Below are 19939 nucleotides of genomic sequence, written 5' to 3' on the forward strand. Positions count from 1 at the left end.
TCACTAAATGACCCCCAGTCCTCATAAACCTGCCCCGTTATGTCTCCTGGGTCAGACAGATGCTGCTCCGAGTAACCTTCTTGAAATGCTGCCTTCATTTTGCTCCATCACCGCATTACAATTTACAGATTAATACACTAACCTAATAACATCACAGTAAATTGATCATTAATTATCTTTATGAACAGTGAGAACTTACTTCTAATTTGCTTCTTAATTTCTTTAGCAGGGTCCAACCAATTCTGCAGAAACATAAATTAAGCAAATATGATTAAGTGACAATGAGTGAATTTTAAAAGCAACAAATGATATAGGCATGTACATCATATATGCGTATATACAGTATTTCACATAGTATTTATTTCTGATGTAAGAATGCTCCTTGTTTATTTGTATACATTGTTCAAGTATAAACAGCTAGTTAAGAAAAGAACATAGAGAAAGTGAGCACCAGAGATGACGTCCCTGCAGCCATTTTGATTTGCACCAGTCTTCTGAGTCAATTACAAGGTAACACACCAGAAATGATGCTCGTTTGTCAATTTTGCCAAGCTTGTGCCATTCTGGAAGCACCTGTGAGCCACCGTTGAGCTCCCATCTTTGGCCTTGTCATTCGAGTACTGGTCTCTATTAAAATAACCTCGGCTTGTATGCTTGAATCAAATTAAAGTTATACAATCTAACAGACGCTGGAGGGTTTGCGACCAGGTTGGGAAGTACCATCGTCAGTGGTGAAATTGCCCTCTGCTTCGACCATACTGGACACAGGTGGCTTTTCCCTGGCCCTAGATAAATCAACTCACCTTGATCCATTGACATCACATTTCAAATTATGTTTTAACTGGTGATACCATACTGTTCTACTTAGGATTTGTAAACATGGTCAGCAATAAAATAGCAAACAGATCATATTATAAAAAAAAAAAAAAAAAAAAAAAATGTATTGCTTTTCTCAATTGTGTATTCCTCATTCTTTGTACTTGTTCTTAGAACTGCACTCTTCTGGACAGAGATCTCATATGTCCCTCAAATCTGCTGAAGTCACTTTCCAAACTTGGGTGTTAAAGCCCTTGATAAACGGAGACTGAGCTCTTGAGAAAATCTGATGGAATTTCCCCCCCAAGTAAGTGGGTTAATCTCATAAGAGTAGAAATTAAGCTGTTTGAGTAGGCCCTGCCAAAGATGGGGTACATTGACGTTGTGGCAGGCTTATGCAATGTATGATCATAAAATGTAACTAAACCCCCATTATTTTTCTTTTGCATATATTAGGGGTTTTTTTAAAAAAAATGGAGGGGGTGGAGCTAGCGCCCGAAGGCACTCTCCTTGAGCTCCGACAAATGGGAAGGAAACATACCCAAAACCTGCTGACAACCGGGGTATAATACCCCCTAACGAGCACCGGACAGCTCTACTTATGATGGGGAGAAAGACTAAAAAACCCCGTCCGGATCGACCAAGATTCTGCGCCGATATCGGCGATCTCCTGAGGGTGCCGCATGGCGCGGGAAGAGCTGACATGGCGGCGGATCTGGGAGACTTCTCCGACGATTCAGCTGACTATTTCTTCCACAATATAGAAGACAGGGGAATCAAGCCTCCAACACCCACCCAGCCAGCAGCCAAAGGGTCGGAACCGCTCACCACAGGGGTACTTACCGGCCTCCTGGCGGACCTCCGTCAAAGCCTCTCCTCAGAAATCTCCCAGATGAGAGAAGACCTCAAGGGGTTTAATGGGTGCCTAAACGCAATCGAGCAGACAACCACAACACATGCAGCCCACATTCTAGAGCTACAGAACCAGATTGAAACCATCACTACAGCTCACACCACTCTAAGCCACCAATTAGCAGCAATGGAGGACAAGAGAAGGTGGAAACACCTGAAGATCAGGGGACTCACGGACAACATCACACAAGCAGAACTGCCACACTGCCTGCGTAGGCTCTTTACAGCCCTTTTATCTCCCAAACAAGCGAAAGGTATCACACTGGAGGGGATGTTCCGGCTCCCCAAGCCTCCTGCAGCTGCGGCCTCTAACACCAGCGACCTACTGGTCAAATTCCAAAATGGCCAAGATAAGGCAGCCATCATGAAAGCAGTAAGAGGGAAACCCCCATTCCGCTTTGAGGAAATGGACATTACCTTCTACTCAGATCTCTACACTACGCCACTACAGTGGCGGAAGACGCTACGACCCCTTACATCTCTATTATCAACTAAAGGAATCAAGTATCGATGGGGCCCAACACGCACGCTGATTATCCAGCATCAAACATGGAGATCAAGGTAGCGGAGGCATCGGAGATAGAGGCAACCCTGACCACCCTGGGCCTGAACCACGCCGCAACGCCGGCACCAACAGCATGGGACCAAGCCAACTCTGCCCCATTTATCCTGACAAATCGGAACATACCCAGCCGTGAAACTACTTGACTCTGGAAATTATATAGTTTATTTTATATATTTTTACTTAAACCCTTTTTTTTTTTTCTCTCTCGTATTGTGAGGCACAGGCACCTCGCAGGGCCAACCTCACGCTTAGAAACTGTAGACAGTATAAGTTATACCATTCGTATTGTATACCCCTTTGTTTGTGTTTTATACACCACTTAGACACCACGCAACATACCACGCCATGCACCAATAGCGGGCCATACCCATCTCTACCACCTCCCAGACATAAACAGCCCGTAACCGGGATTACCCAGAAACACTAGCTCCAAAAAAAAAAAAAAGGAAAAAACAACACCTTACCCCCCCAGCTCCGCGCTAATAACCGCTTACACCCACTCAACCAAGTGGAGCTGTGCCCACTCAGCACCCAGCCCACCTTAGATAAATATCGCACTCTCTCTCACTTTCTGTTACCACACAGCCATACATGTCCCTGACACCTACAACAACTACAACCTCTGCTAGAGGCATGATCATGGCAATAACACGCTATATTACCATAAACAATAAAAAAACGCAGCCAACATCGCTATTCCACCAATGTATGCAAATAGTTAAATATTCCTAATAAATTAAGTATATGAGTTATATCTACTGCTGCTGAACAACTAAATTGTAGCCACTTACCCTGGTAACTATTTAGGATTAATAAAACTGTACTCTTACTTAAAGGGACAAACCGTTTTCCTGGCACTGCAGGTCCCCTCTCCCTCACACCCCCCATCCCAAGTTGCTGAAGGGGTTAAAACCCCTTCAGTGACTTACCTGCATCCAGCGCCGAGTCAGGGTCCACCCACGCTCCTCCCCCACCGACGTCATCTGGCGGGGGAGACCTATTGAGCATGCGCAGCCGCCGGCGGGGAAGACCTAATGCGCATGCGCGGCAATGCCCCTCACGCGCATTAGACCTCCCCATAGAAAAGCATTGAAAAATGCTTTCAATGCTTTCCTATGAGGATTTCAGCGATGCTGGAGGTCCTCACACAGCGTGAGGACGTCCAGCGACGTTACAGCACACTTTTCATGTGCTATAAACACGGAAGTGCCCTCTAGTGGCTGTCTAATGGACATCCACTAGAGGAGGAGTTAACCCTGCAAGGTAAATATTGCAGTTTATGAAAAGTGCAATAATTACAGTTGCAGGGTTAAGGGTAGTGTGAGTTGGCACCCAGACCACTCCAATGGGCAGAAGTGGTCTGGGTGCCTGGAGTGTCCCTTTAACCCCTTAAGGACACATGACATGTGTGACATGTCATGATTCCCTTTTATTCCAGAAGTTTGGTCCTTAAGGGGTTAAGATGAAAGCAAGCCAGAGTTACAGCATAGAACTCGATTTGCCATTGATGTTGGCAAATTATATTTTGGCTTTACATTGGTACAAAACCTGCCACTTTTAAAAGTGTACATTGGTGTTTAGAAGAGTGCAGAGCTAGGTTGTTTTTTTCAATGTCTCTAGTCTATTTGTAATTGCAAAGCCCTGCTCAGTTTCCTTGTACTTAAAGGGACAGAGCAGTGTTAATTTTGTCTAACAATTTTTGTCACATTTAGTTGACTAACATTCTGGAGATTTAGTTACTAAAACTAGACTAAAACAATTCAGATGACTAAAATACAACTAAAACTAAAATGGCTTTTTAGTCAAAAGACAAAATTAACACTGGGTCAGAGAGGCACTACAAGCACTGCAGCTTATTAGATGTAAAACCCCTCTGTTGCCACTCAGTTTGTTAGGCAACTTTGGACAAATAAAGTGGAGGTGAAACCTTCTATTATCGTAAAGGCAGTAATGAGCTATACACCTAAGTCAGGGGTAGGCAACCTTCGGCTCTACAGATGTTGTGGACTACATCTCCCTTGATGCTTTGCCAGCAATATGGCTGTAAAAGCATTATGGGAGATGTAGTCCAAAACATCTGTAGAGCCGAAGGTTGCCTACCCCTGACCTAAGTGAAGGGGAGAGCTGCTCAGAGGCAGGAATGAATGCTATAAACCTACGTGAATGGGATTGATGGATGCACAGAGGCAGGGCTGAATGCTATAAAACTACGTGAATGGGAGGGAGGGCTGAATGCTAAAAAACTACATGAATGGGAGGGAGGGCTGAATGCTATAAAACTACGTGAATGGGAGGGAGGGCTGAATGCTAAAAAACTACGTGAATGGGAGGGAGGGCTGAATGCTATAAAACTATGTGAATGGGAGGGAGGGCTGAATGCGATAAAACTAAGTGAATGGGAGGGAGGGCTGAATGTTAAAAAACTAAGTGAATAAGGAGGGAGGGCTGAATGTTAAAAAACTAAGTGATGGGAGGACTGAATGCTATAAAACTAAGTGAATGGGATGGAAGGCTGCACAGAAGGTGGGATGAATGCTATAAGACTAAGCGCAGGGGAGGGCTACACAGATAGTGGCAGATCAATGCGGAGGGAATAGCAGCAGGGAGGCACAGCGCTGTCGTCAAGTGAGAAAAGTTATTACATCCATCGCAACTGTGCAGTGCATGCTGACAATAGAGAAACATAGAATGTGACGGCAGATAAGAACCATTCGGACCATCTAGCATGTCCAATTTTTTAAATACTTTCATTAGTCCCTGGCCTTATCTTATAGTTAGGATAGCCTTATGCCTAATCCACACATACTTAAACTCCTTTACTGTGTTAACCTCTACCACTTCAGCTGGAAGGCTATTCCATGCATCCACTACCCTCTCAGTAAAGTAATACTTCCTGATACTTTTAAACCTTTCCCCCTCTAATTTAAGACTATGTCCTCTTGTTGTGGTAGTTTTTCTTCTTTTAAATATGGTCTCCTCCTTTACTGTGTTGATTCCCTTTATGTATTTAAATGTTTCTATCATATCTCCCCCTTTCTCGTCTTTCCTCCAAGCTCTACATGTTAAGATCCTTTGACCTTTCCTGGTAAGTTTTATCCTGCAATCCATGAACCATGGTAAAGTATCAATATCCTTCTGAAGATACGGTCTCCAGTACTGCGTACAATACTCCAAGGGAGGTCTCACCAGTGTTCTGTACAATGGCATGAGCACTTCCCTCTTTCTACTGCTAATACCTCTCCATATACAACCAAGCATTCTGCTAGCATTTCCTGCTGCTCTATTACATTGTCTGCCTACCTTTAAGTCATCAGAAATAATCACACCTAAATCCCTTTCCTCAGATGTTGAGGTTAGGACTTGTAAGGAAACCAAGTTTAACCAAACCGAGTTCGGTAGTTTCCTCCCGGACGGTCAGAGCCTAAGGTAGCGAGAGTCCGGTTCGGTAGTTACAGGAACGAAATCCATACGGAATATAACAGCTGCATAAGATAATTCCCTTGTTACAGCATACGAATTCCAAATAACAGTCAGAGTCCAGATTCAGGATACAAGCAGAACTAACGTTTATTCACACACATGGCTTTTTATGCAGGTCCCCATGCAAGGGGACATCCCACAGGGAGGAGCAACATTTATCCAATCCCGAACAGTAAAAATATAAAACACACCCAATACAAACAGGCAGTTCCCTCCCCTAGTCCTGGAGATAATCAGGTCTGATATAGTAACAACCTAATTATCTCCAGGCTGAAAATTCACCATTTTCCCCAATTTCTGGAACACCCCTTTATACCTGGGGTATCCCCACAAATACTATATCCCCTGATAGCCCCGATCCGGGTGACCAACATATCCAAATTTCACCCGGATCGGTTCAGGGGTTCGCAAAAAGTATGGAAGTCCTTTGTGACCGGTCCACTGGGGGCGGACTGCCCAAAATAGTTCCAGAGGTTCGTGTGGTTTTGCCGGTCACTTCAGAAAAAGGGAAGAAATGCATAAAAGTACAGAATGAATTCCCCTGGCTCCTAGCAGCGATTGTTCCCCTCATTCGTGTGCATATTTGTACCGAATAGCGCTCTCCTAGCTAATCGGTATCACTAGTTCCAGCGTTCGCATGACGGAGACCGGTGTTTGGGAAGTCGAGTGTCCGATTTTAGTTCCAGACACTCGACGACCAAGTCCCGCTGCCTTTGTTTGGCGAAAAAAAGATGGCCGCGGTTTTCTCTGCCACGTGGCGTTCGACAGTACGAACGCTGACCGCACACATAGAGGGTGAAAGTGATGCCGGCTTTGAAGTTAAGTGAGCCAGGGGTGGTCTCTGTTCGGCAGTCCCATCTGCCGAATGAAAAGGACACAAAAAGCAAGAACTATGCAACAAAATATCGAATAATATAGTCATTTCTTCACAGGACTCTATCAAATATTCTGTACTCTGCCCTTGGGTTTTTACGTCCAAGATGCATTATCTTGCACTTATCCACATTAAATGTTAGTTGCTACAACTCTGACCATTTTTCTAGTTGACCTAAATCATTAGCCATTTGGCTTATCCCTCCTGGAACATCAATCCTGTTACATATCTTAGTATCATCCGCAAAAAGACATACCTTACCATCAAGACCTTCTGCAATATCACTAATAAAAATAGACTTAATTTTTAACAGAACTAACATTCGGTACACATGTGCCGAAGCTGCAACTAAAAGTGCAATTATCTCTGGATGTTCAGCGTTTGAAGCTGAAACGCTGTCCAAACAGATTACTTGCACCACGACTACTGAAAGCAGAATTTGTCATGGTGGCTGGAGTAACCCTTTCATGTATCCAAAAATCTACTTGTGCCATTGCCACTACTATAGTGGTTATGCGGTAGTTGTTATGATGTTTAGTTTGTATCTTTCTTACAAAAATGTCTGGTCTATCTTTAAATCTATGCATTTTGGTAATCATATTAGCACTACATAATAGCTCCTGGATGGAACAATCAACATCATTTTCTAAGCACACCATCTGCAGATGACAGAGAACAAATTCAACAAAGATCTCAGCAGAACTGGTGACGTGAATGTATAAACTTTGGAAGTGTTTTGTCCATCTAAACATACTTTTCCATAATAAAAATATCAGTTTATTGGCTCATGCATATGTAGATGTAATTAGTAGCAAGGTATACACTTTGAATGGATACCTAATGTCAATGTGAATGCTGGAGTGGCTTTCTGAGATTCAAGCTACAGAGGCCAGTGTATAATTATGCAGCAATTATGTATGCACCTGCTTGCTACAGAAGCTTGCCCTGGGCTTTATTTTGTATCCTGAAGCTTCGGAGTAGACACAAAAGGTACATGCCATGCCTGCAAATCACATGAATATCATCATCAAACTGACAAAGAAAATGATAATGATTCAAAGATATGGGCAGCCTGAGTTGGGCATAAATAACTAGTAATATAAAGTTAAACTCCTTGCGGTGTTTCTAAAATTCCATAAAGGAAAATAACATGTCTGCTAACTGCTGGGTGAAGACAGATTTTAATTTGTCTTTTAAACACCTTCCCTGTACGACCCATAAAAGATGCAGCCTGTGGGTATGCAGTTGACATTACTTTTTGTGAAATCCCTTACTATGACATTTATAGCTGTTAATGTATAAGCAGTACGTTGATGATTGAGGAAACCACACTGTACATTTTTGTAACATTTTTTGCATGGCATATAATATTTTCTTATGAAAAAATTACTCTCATTCTATACAGAGCCATGAATCAGGAAATATCTCCTCTCACAACACCTTCACCTTGCATACAACCTGTAAATCACACATGTGATTTCATTTAAAGGAACATTGTAGTGTTACCACATTCCTATATAGTGTAGTTTATTCCCCCACCCTCCAGTGTGAATTAAAAGGTCGTTTTGCTAACCTTTTCAACATTTTTGCTGTGTTTTCCATGGCTGAGGTTGTGAATCCTGATGATCTCAGCCAATCCAACACTTCCCCACAGGGAAGCACTGGAAGGCTAGAGCGCATGCACAGCAAATGGTCATGCTGAGGCAGTCAATTGCTACTCTAAGAGCAGCATTTGATTGAGAATGGAGTTTGACTTGGTTCTCACAGGAAAGCACATTGAGTGGCTATCAGGAAGACAAAACTTGTGCTTGATAAAGGTCCCGTGGGTAGGACCAAAACGTTGCTGTTTGATTTTGTGTGTGTGTGTGTGTTTGTATCATTTATATATAACATTTTTCCCATTTATTTACTTATTTTAGAGAACATAAAATTATGCTTAATGATGAATTTTCTGTTAAAGGAAGTTAAAGGACCACTATAGTGCCAGGAAAACATACTCGTTTTCCTGGCACTATAGTGCCCTGAGGGTGCCCCCTCCCTCAGGGACCCCCTCCCGCCGGGCTCTGAGGAGAGTAAAGGGTTAAAACTTACCTTTATTCCAGCGCCGGGCGGGGAGCTCTCCTCCTCCTCTCCACCTCCAATCCTCCCTTTCGACTGAATGCGCATCTGCGGCAAGAGCTGCGCGCGCATTCAGCCGGCCTCATAGGAAAGCATTTACAATGCTTTCCTATGGACGCTTGCGTGCTCTCACTGTGATTTTCACAGTGAGAATCACGCAAGCGCCTCTAGCGGCTGTCAGTGAGACAGCCACTAGAGGATTTGGAGGCTGGATTAACCCTATTATAAACATAGCAGTTTCTCTGAAACTGCTATGTTTATAAAAAAAAAAAAAAGGGTTAATCCTAGAGGGACCAGGCACCCAGACCACTTCATTAAGCTGAAGTGGTCTGGGTGCCTAGAGTGGTCCTTTAATGTTATCTCAGTATTTCAAAGACTTTAGCAAAATGCTTGACCTTCATTCTTATGGCTTATAATATTTCCAGGTGAGCTTCAGCTAAAATGTTCCTTGTACAAGGTGATTTGAGTTGCACTTTACTGGCATCAGTATCCAACAGACCATTTCCTAATTCTATTTTTTGTATCAAGTATTTGCTTGTATCATTTTGAGATTCCTACAGTACTGAAGAAATTGACTTGACAGCTGCCAACATTTCTAATCTGGCTTTTATGTTAGCTTGTCAAATTTATACTTTGCAATGCTTATCCGGATTAATAGCGTACATTTAAAATGTTTATATTATATTTCAGAGAAACAACGTATGTTGTTTTATTGACCATCATTACATTTTACAGTAGCATGGTTTGCTATAGTAGTCATGGGTAGAAGTCTATTACTATGCTTATATGCTTATTATATCCCCAAGCCCCCCCTCCCCCCCCCCAAAAAAAAATCTTTAATTTCTAACTTCTATTTTAATTGATTTAATTTTTTTTGCATTTATATAATAGATAACAAAGAATCAATGTGCACTTGCTTTATTAGCCATTTTTAAGCCATTTTTATAAACACAATTATTCTTGTATATATAACAAACATATAAGCCAGGAAAGCTAGTAAATGACAATAAAAGTAACTATAAAAGCAGTTACAATTTTAGTGAAGTATAAAATATAAACATCCATAATAAAAAAAATCATTAGTACATGTTGAAATAAAGGTGTACTTGGCGGAACAAATCTGTTCGTAGTGAGATAAGATTTTTTTTTTATTATTTTTTTTTTAAAAGATAAAGCATACTCAAATGGATAAAATAATAAAACTATTTTTGAACTGTGAAAGAAGATATACGTTTACCTTTTGATTATCTGAGTCTCTGTATGTTAATCCAAAGTAGTCTTTTTCAAGGAGGTTTAAATGTTCACATACTTTGTCAAAGAGAAGTTGGCCTCTTGATCGCTTCTGTAAAAAGAAACATGTCATTCTGTTTAATGAAAACAACAAATAAGTAGAAGCATCAACAGCTGTATACGGATCATAAAGAACAGGAGAATAAAAATGGCATGTTACTAGTATAGTCATTTAATCAGACACTCAAAAAAAAAAAAAGAATTGTCAAAAGCTGTACAATGAAACTAGTTATCTAATTGTATAAAAACCCTGTTATTTCAGAGAGTGAATGAGTGTGTTAATGTAAGAAACTGGCAGTAAGCAGAGATTAATTCATTAGCACCATTGCACTGAACATCTCTCTGCAGGAGACTGAAATCTCATTTTATGGAATCATTTCCTCTGTTTGAAATGACAGTTCAATAGGCTAACTCATGGGTGTTCATCAGAGTAAAGGATTGACATCATTACACTTCATCTCTTTGTAACGCTACTACTTGCAAGTAACTAAATTCATTTTAGAGAGGAGAGTAAATATTCGGTAAATAAATCATGGCAAACAAAAACCATGGTAATGCTCATATTGTTTATTTTTCTTTGTCAGAAAGTAGTTTATTTTGCCAAAGTATTATTCTTGTGTCATTTTATTTTAACCCAGGTCTAAAACAGGCATCCTCAGCTAATGCATAACAATGTTCTAAATCACAATGACTAGTGGAACATTAAAACAGATAGCTCTTGAGTTTGGAAACACTTGCATTTTTTCATATCATGGTATATCTTTTCACATATTATAAAGTCCTGAAGGCTGTGTATAAGACAATACTAAGGTACAATTTCTAGAAATGGACACTATAAAGGAGCAGAGTAGAAGACCTCGCCAGTTATCAGTATGCATACTACCTGGGACAACAGGTCCCCCTGTAATCCCTGATTGTGATGACTGTTGAACTTCAACTCATTGGAAAGCCCCAGCAAGAATCAGTGGGAAGGTTTCGGGTGAATATTTACAGTTTCTATGAAAGCTGCAATGTGTATTTATTCACTCATCCTTTCATTGACCGTTTCAAAGTTGGAAGATTTGTAGAGCTAGTGATTTGAATGCAAAACAGAAAGAAAAGGGGATATAACCCTTCTTTAAATGCTGCCGTCCTCTTCAGGCCATCACTGCTAAAGGGTTTACCCACCATTTAGTAGACTTGTTTTGTATCTGCCAGCTTGAAACCTGGTCCACCAATGACGAATAGGTGGATGTGGCGCACTCTCAGCAGTTCACTGCATCAATCCTTGATATGAATTGGACAAACCCACATCAACATAGATGACTAGTCATCTCTGCTAAACGGTGAGGAACAGCTGAAGTGATTATGGTGCCTGGAGTATTCAGTGTTCCTTCAATGATCTGAATCCTGTTTATGTTCTTTGAGTAGTGAATAATAGTGATGCCTGTATTTGTGTTTATGCATACACCGCTAATTCATGATAGAGAGGAAAAAAATAGATCAGATAACTGATTGCATAAGTGAATGAACATTGCTCCAAAATCCATCCACACTGCATGATTAGTGTTCATATTTTTTTAATAAGCAAGATGCCACTTGCAGGAAAGTATGTCTGGGACAGGGGAATCTCTCTAGTGCTACATTTGGGCAGATTACATTTTGCAAACCTTTAAATGTACCCCTGTCTCATGCATGCCTGTGTGCTTTACTGAATTATGACATTATGGCACTAACACTGTCTCCTCTGCATACACATTTATGCTACATCCCCTGTGCATGTACATACTACATGCTCTACACACACAGGTACACCAAACTCCTTATACACACACACATTCTGCTACTGTTATTGCATTCAACAATATACTATATAGAAACAACAATTTGCTAGTAACATTAGTACAAAAAACATTACTGAGGTTTCTTTCTGGTATATAGTATGGGCTAGGATTTCCCCACCATAAGAATAGGCACACAGATTATACATACATACATAAATAAAGCTGGATAGCTATATATACACACACATCTATTGCATACATATAAAGGTTTCTTAAGCAAAACCAAATAGGTCAGATTGCAGATCCATTTACCAGCCAATAACACATCATGCATGGGTGTTTTCCTCTATATTTATAAAAGTTATAAAAGAGTTTGTTAAAGAGATTTTTTTTTTTTGGCCTATTAATCTTCCTAACAAGGGTAGCCATGTGACCAAAGCCTAAAACGGGTGACTGAGAGGGGATGTGATTACCATATACCGATATATTCATGAACAATTCCTAAATTTTTTTTTTATCCGAGAGTCTATGCAAATGACAAGAGGATATAATAATGATATTCATTGAGATTAAAGGAAAGTCGAATTAATCTACAGCACAGAAAGTGGTATTTTACAGTAAAAGCAGTGGTGATGTGGAATTAATTACAGATGGAGGTTGTAAAGTCAGGATTGCTTTTTACACGTTATTGTTTTTGTTAGTGCCCTAAGTCAAAAAATCTTTAATTCAAGGATAAACCTGAATCTACTACAAGCTATGTAAGGCATACATAACAAAATGTAAACCAAAAAATAAAAAGGTGATGGTGCACAAAATGGTTAAAAGTTACCTACAAGCTCAATAACGGGCAAGCAGACTTTATAGTGTGATACTGATTATATAGCCTCTATAATACACAAATAAGAAAACATAGTATAGTACATTTAGTCATTTTTAATGGCAACATTTCTTAAGCCTATTAGTTGGCTCTAGACAGTAAATGCACTTCACCAAGCTGAAGAAATAGATATCCAGAGGGCAGGTGCTACTCTTCAGCTATATACTAAGCCGGGGTGAGGAAGGAGGCAGGCAGCGGCGAGGGAGCTCCTCTTTGTTCCCTCTGTGTTGATGCCGGGAGCCGGACTATGACATAATTCCGGCCCCGCATCACTAAACAGTGCGAGGGAGGAGAGAGGCACAGGTAGAGCATGAACCCTGGGGAGAGGACCCAGAAGACTCCTAAAGGAAGAAGCAACAAGCAATACAATTCATTTGTGAGTGTGTGTGCAATACTGTGTAAGTGTGTTTGTGTCTATCAGTAAGCCTCTGTGAGTGTATATGTGTCTATCAGTAAGTGTCTGTGAGTGTATGCGTGTGTGTCTATCAGTAAGTGTTTGTGTGTCAGCGAGTGTGTCTGTCAGTAAGTGTGTGTCTATCAGTGAGTGTGTGTGTGTTTTTATCAGTAAATGTATCTGTCAGTGAGGGTGTGTGTCTGTCAGTGTGACTGTCAGTGTGTGTGTGTATGTCAGCAAGTGTGTGTGAGTGTATGTGTCTGTTAATGTTTGAGTGTGTGTGTGTGTTTGTCAGTAAATCTGTCAGTGTGTGTGTGTGTGTGTGTATTTGTTGGTAAATGTATCTGTCAGTGAATGTGTGTGTCTGTCAGTGTGTGTGTGTGTGTGTGTGTCAGTGTGACTGTCAGTGTGTGTGTCTTTCAATAAGTGTGTGTGTATGTGTCTGTCAGTGTGTGTGTTTGTCAGTAAATGTATCTATCAGTGAGTGTGTGTGTGTGTGTCTGTCAGTGTGTGTGTCTTTTTTGGCTGATACAGTGTCCATATGACAGTGTGAATGTGTATTGTATTGTGTGTGACTGTCTAGGTATGCACGGAGCATTGTGTGTGTGAGTGTCTGTCAGTGGGTGTGTGTGCATACGAGTTTATGAGTGTGTGTGTGAGTATGTGTTTGTCTATCAGTGTGTGTCTTTCAATGAGAGTTTGTCAGTGTGCATGTGTGTGTCTGTCAATGAAGGAGTGTGTGTCAGATCAGTGATTCTGTGTGTGTGAATGTATGAGTGTGTGTGTGTGTGAATGTCAGTGTGTATCTGCCAGTCTGTGACTGTTGGGGAATGTGTGTGTGTGTGTGTGTCACATCAGTGAGTATGTGTCTGTCAGTGATATTTGTGTGTTTGTCATTGAGTGTGTGTGTATCTGCCAGTGAGTGTCTGTCAGTAAATGTGTGTGTGCCTGTTAGAGTGTGTGCGCTTAAAGGGACACTATAGACACCCAGACCACTTCAGCTCATTGAAGTGGTCTGGGTGCAGTGTCCCACTCACCTTTAACCCTGTAAGTTTAATTATTGCAGTTTCTCAGAAACTGCAATAATTACCTTGAGGGGTTAACTCCTTCTGGGTGGTTAGGCGACCAAAAGTGTATAAGGACATCCAGCGTCTGCTAAATCCCCATAGAAAAAAATAATCCAATGCTTTCCTATGGGGAAGCCTAATGCAAGCTCAAAGGAGGAGCCTGACCCAGCACTGAGGGACGTCGGTGCTGGATTAAGGTAATGAATGAAGGAGTTTTAACTTTTAGTGCAGAGTAAGGGGGGAGCGCAAGGGGGAGGGGGGCACTAAGGGAACTATAGTGCAAGGAAAAAATGTCATCGTGGCTTGACTGGTAGGGGTGGGGCAAAATTAGATTAGGGGGGTTCCCAGGTTTAGTCATGCATAGGGCAGCACCAAACCAAAATAAGTCCTCCACTTGTCTGCGCAGTGCTAGTAGCATGCTACCCTGCCTTGTCAGGGCTGTGTCTGCAGCTGACGTTTGGCGCAGTGCTTCTTGGGCCTGGGTTTCTAAGGCCTGGATGCGGCCTCCCTGTGCTTCCAGATCTGTGCGCAGTGCCGTGACCGCAGACGTGAGGGAAGCCGTGAGGGTGGCTGTCAGGGATTGCATGTCGGTCTTTGTGACCATATTGGCTGCTAGTCTCCTGATTTCTGCTCCGATATCAGCCAGGGTAGGCTGTTCGGGCTCCGAGCTGGAGGAAGCTGGGGAGACGGGCGCCATCTTGGAGCCATTTGCCTCGCGGCTCTGTCCCTGCGGAGTTTGGAGGAACCCGTCCATCGGTCCCGATGACGGCGCCGGCGGTGCTGCCCTGGGGGTCTGCTGGTTCTCCGGTCTCTTTGTACGGCCCATTGAAGTATGCTGGCGGGCTAAAAGTGGCTAATGGTGGCTAGGTGGCGAGGAGCTCGGGACTCACACGTCCATGACGGTGGGACTTCAGGCCACGCCCCCCACCAAACCAAAATACACCATTGCCTGGTGCAAGAATTATTTTGGGCCCCCCTCTATCACAAGGGTGGCCAAAATATAGATTTCCATCTGACGTACAAGTTCCATAATGCTTTCCCAGCTTAAGATATACAATTTGCCCATCCTTGCATGGTTGTATTTAGCATTAAGCAGTGTTTGTGTGTTTGAAGTCATGTTTTTGTATTGAGTATGTGTGTGTGTGAATGTTGGGAGTTTGAATGTCGGCGTGCATACACTGCCACACACTGCCACACATACACACACACATACACACAAGCACACTTGCATACATGCAAGTATACAGACACACAGATACCCACAATGACAAATACACACACTGACACATAGATACACACAGATACATACACACAGCGTGACAATCAGATACACACACACAGATACATGTTATAATTTTTATTTTTGCAGGTATCCTCCTGTTAGCTTAGTCTACAGGAAGGTGGCTTGCTTGGAATGCTGCTGGCTGAGGAGTCTGGGGGTCTAGATCAACTCACTCCTTTCTCTCTACCATGCTATGTGTGTCTACACAGTAAAGGAGTTTAAGCGAGGGGATAGGCCTATCCTAACTATAAGATAAGGTCAGGGACTAATGAAAGTATTTAAAAGAAATTGAGCAGACTAGATGGGCTGAATGGTTCTTATCTGCTGTCACATTCTATGTTTCTATGTCTACTTTCTGTCTCTTCCTCCCTGCCAGGCAATATTACAGAGGCATGGACACGCTGGCCCCTGTTCATCAGTATCCATCTGTTGGCCACCTAAGTGAATAGGCCACCCAATGAGCCCCATCAGCGTAGCTCCGCTACTGTAATATGTAATATGTGCACTCCCTCCAGGACCGCCTGGACCATGACAACACTCATGGGTGTCGCCCCCTAATTGCAGCACTGTTGTCAGCATATTTGTAATTAATAATTGGAACACTCTCTATGTCTTATAAATCATATCTCAATACTGGCTCCTCTGAAAAATGTCTCCCACTGCCAGGTTCAAATATTGATACTGAAACAATGGTATATAAATTGGTAAACCATTTAAGTGGATCATGTAATTTAGAAGCAGTTAATCATCAGTTTCACAAACTGTGATTCAGATGAAACTGCCTACAGTTTCTCAAAATAAGCATCCAGCTTTTATTTTCAGTTTGCCAAGACCTTCATGCAATGTGCATTAGCACCAGGAGTGTTTTCATGGAATTCACAACTGTGCTTTCCTAAATGCCTCCCATAGGAAATTTCTAAAATCTAGGGAGTGTACTATTCCACTTGCTCTTGCCAAGGTGACCTCATTGAATAACCTCTGTTGAATGTGTGGTCATGCCCTCAAGAGGGCATGTCAACAAAAAGTTTCAAAAATCAAAATCAACAGGCCTTTGGAAGATGTCCCATAAGAGGAAGCACCTATCCTCTCCCCCACAAAAAAGGTACCACTTTAAAGCCCCTCCATAACATAAGCCACCAGGAACGCCAGGATACATCCATGCTGGTATGACCCATGTTATTAACTTAACAAGGGAAGTATCTTTGGATTTGGAAACTTTCAACACAGTCATAATCAGTATTTAATAAATAGTATATTGGAAGTGACATAGCCATTTTAACTGCTGTCACAAGTGACGTTTAGAGGGCACAATGGGGATCCAATACAGTACAATTACTAACATTAAGGTGGAAGCTTTCATTGTTCCAAGGGTCCTTTACGTTACATATGGTGATCTTACTTTGGTCAAAGATCTTCATGTTTTTGCAACTTTAGTTTTTTTCTGTGTACTAACTGTTACACTATCAGAATAGTTCTTCATAAGATATTACATTTTAAAACCTCACATTTGCTTAATTGTATTTGGGACCTACATTTTTATTTATTTATTTATTTATATTTATTTGGTTTATTTTTTCTTCTTAATGCATTTGGATGCATTCACCTCTAAAGTACTTTATAGAATGAGATATTTCACATAGCACACAGCCATATCCACATAGCACTCTGAAAGCTACATTCACAGGTAAAATATACCGTAACTAGCAATGAATCGAAGAAACCAAAATTACAGGTTTAAATGTGATTTGACACACACTCAGCTTTAAAGTATAGTAACACCCAATAATCAATCCCAACACTAGAAGCCTCTGAACAATTAGAGCACACGGATATGGAATCAGCAAGCACACAGAATCTGCACATGGCCATTATCATCTGTTTCCTGTAGTGCAGTGACTTTAATTACATATATTGTACACTCCCAGAGATGTTCTGAAAATCATACGTATTACCTAGCTGGGAAGAGAAAATGACAGTGCTATAGTAAATATGTTGTCTCATCCTTTGCAAAAAGTATTACCTTGTCTGCAACAAAACCAGAAAATTCTGCTCTATCCCCTTTACGCCACCATTTCCAGATGTATGACAGGAAACTGATACTATTCCATGAATGCTAAAAATGCTGTGTTATCATTATTATTATTTATACTAACAGACAAGTATTTGCAACAAGACAAGCTGGATGCACGGGAACAGAGTGTGTTGAGGGCCCTGCTCTAACTAGCTTAAATTCTAGAGAGAGTGCGGTAAAGGGACACAAGAGGTACGGGAAGGATGTATTTCATGTACCGGAAAAAGAAAGTTCCTAGAATAGTTTACAATGAAGGTTTAGCTTTTTGGATGACACAGTTGCAGGAAAGGAAGCAGGGTGGGTTACCAACATGCAGGTAGGGAAAGCTATTAACAGTCGAAGTAAGGGGTGCCCAAAAGGTAGATCACCAAATGTTGTAGTGTGGTGGAATCTCGGTAAAAATAAATTTAGTAGGCCGAGATTACCACGTGGCATGTGTACGTGCATATGCTGACGTATCGATCAGTTGGTTGCACGAGGCAAGATACGATCAGTAGTGTACGGAGCATGTGCAAGAATACAGGATGTAGTATTCCCCCTCCTCCATTGTGCTGGACAAGCCATGCGGTCAAACAGGAAGTTAATTCTTATTTGTGTTGATTGGTTAAGAGAATGTGCGGGTGGAGCTTAATATGGGAGGAGTTATGTGCCTATATAAGGAGCCTGCACTATTGTCTGGGGCTCAGAACTTGTGGTATTTTGGTGACGCTAGTCCCTCTGAGTCCCGATCGGTGATCCAATAAAGAATCTCTTCCTTCCTGAAGAAACCTGTGTCCATCTCTCTGTGCTTGGCTTCCGTCAGTTTCTCCGGTATCATTTGGTGCATTGGCCGGGAAGCTCATCGTTCAACGGTAGCTGAGAGGCAGAGGCGTGAGACGGTCTATCTTTGCCCACGTTCTCTACGGCTGCACCCCTGAACTTCTGCGTGGACCTCCCTTCGTCTCGGCGCCACTGGTCTGTTGTCCAGGAGATCATCGGCCTCTACGTGAGAAGTGCTGGGGTGTCCCCGTCGATGAGTGTGAACTCAGGTTCAGGAACGAGGAGGTAAGACAACTGCTGTTTTAGACGGCAGGACCCACTAGGGGTATACCGATTGTGCGGTAGGCCCAAAGGGGTTTTGAATCTGTGTATCTGCCCCCTCTGTCGGAGGGAAGGAGCGAAGGCGCACCGCTCGATCGAACGCTCTTTAGTCAGACCGTTTGATTTTGTTAGTCAGGCGGGGCTCTGGTGTAAATAGCCCTAGCCGGACACCGGTGTCTTGTCTAGACTAGCGTTCTAGGGTGTATATTTTGTTCGCTAGGTCGGAGGGACCGGGAGACTAAGCGGCGTCTGTGTAAATTCGGTTCGCTAGCTCTCATCCTATCTGGGCTAAGTGGGAAGGCGTGTAAATTTGGAACCCACTAGACTTTTGATAGTGCGACTAAGAGGCGTCTGTGTAAATTCGGTCCTCTAGCTCGCTATATATGTGGTGATTGGGCAGTGTGGCTAACCAAAACGTATGTAGATTGTTTTTAGGTAGTCCATTCAAGGTACTGGCCAATATTTTAGTTGGGAATTGTAAACGTGATAAAGATTGTTTAGTAAAGTGTATATCTTGTTAGATAGCGCGAGCTCAGCCGTCTAGCGAGAGTGTTAATAGTGTGTTGCTGTATCATAGTGCACGGTACCATAACCCTGTATATTTACTGACACTGTATATAAGTACTAATCATTGTCGTCCATTGCATGTTTAACACCATAACCACTAATAATTGTATTGTGACCTTAACTTGTGCTTTGACCTATGCTAACCGTACTGTAACCGCTAATTGTAAAAGACGATGTTACTGGGGTGTGTTATAGACGGGTAATTCGTATATAGAGAATTATAGCGTGGGTGACTGTATAGTTACGCCAAAGGGCATAATATTGATTATATAGTGACTGGTGTAACAGCTGTGTGTGTACGGGAATTCCCTGAGTGTTTATTGTTATTGTGTACGTTTCACTTGGTAACCGTACCACGTGGTGCTGTTGCCAGAGGAAACGGGTGTGACTGTTGAATAGTACGCGTGTATAGTATTCGTTGTCGACGACGTTCCATTGTTAAGTATGGGTGCGTCGCAGTCAACGATTCCGGATCCCTTAGGTTGTATGGTGAAGAATTTTAAAAAGGGATTCAAAACTTGTGATTTTGGGGTTAAAATGTCTCCTGTACGTTTGGTCACTTTGTGTACTAGGGAGTGGCCTACTTTGGTTGCGGCATGGCCGCCACGTGGCAGTTTGGATCCAACTCTGGTACAGCGCTTACACGTGGCTGTATCAGGTAGGCCTGAACTTTACGGCCAGTTTCCTTATATTGATTGTTGGAGACAGGCCGTGAATGACTCGCCAAAATGGCTCCGGACATGCCACGAGGAGCAATGTCGCCTCATGGTAGCTAGAACTTGT

At 42.1% G+C, this 19939-nt stretch overlaps 1 protein-coding gene across 23 annotated transcripts in view; it reads right to left on the minus strand.

The window, feature by feature from the left end:
* Positions 1 to 19939, minus strand: part of EPB41L3 (erythrocyte membrane protein band 4.1 like 3) — a 237699-nt gene that overhangs the window by 77189 nt on the left and 140571 nt on the right. For all 23 annotated transcript variants that reach the window (XM_063451521.1, XM_063451527.1, XM_063451525.1 and 20 more), the window contains exons 4-5: positions 10003 to 10107; positions 200 to 242 (exon numbers count right to left, since the gene is read on the minus strand). In XM_063451521.1, coding sequence (XP_063307591.1) covers positions 200 to 242; positions 10003 to 10107 — 148 coding nt within the window. The remainder of the gene's footprint in view (positions 1 to 199; positions 243 to 10002; positions 10108 to 19939) is intronic.

Source organism: Pelobates fuscus, chromosome 4 (assembly GCF_036172605.1).
Source record: "Pelobates fuscus isolate aPelFus1 chromosome 4, aPelFus1.pri, whole genome shotgun sequence".
NCBI lineage: Eukaryota > Metazoa > Chordata > Amphibia > Anura > Pelobatidae > Pelobates > Pelobates fuscus.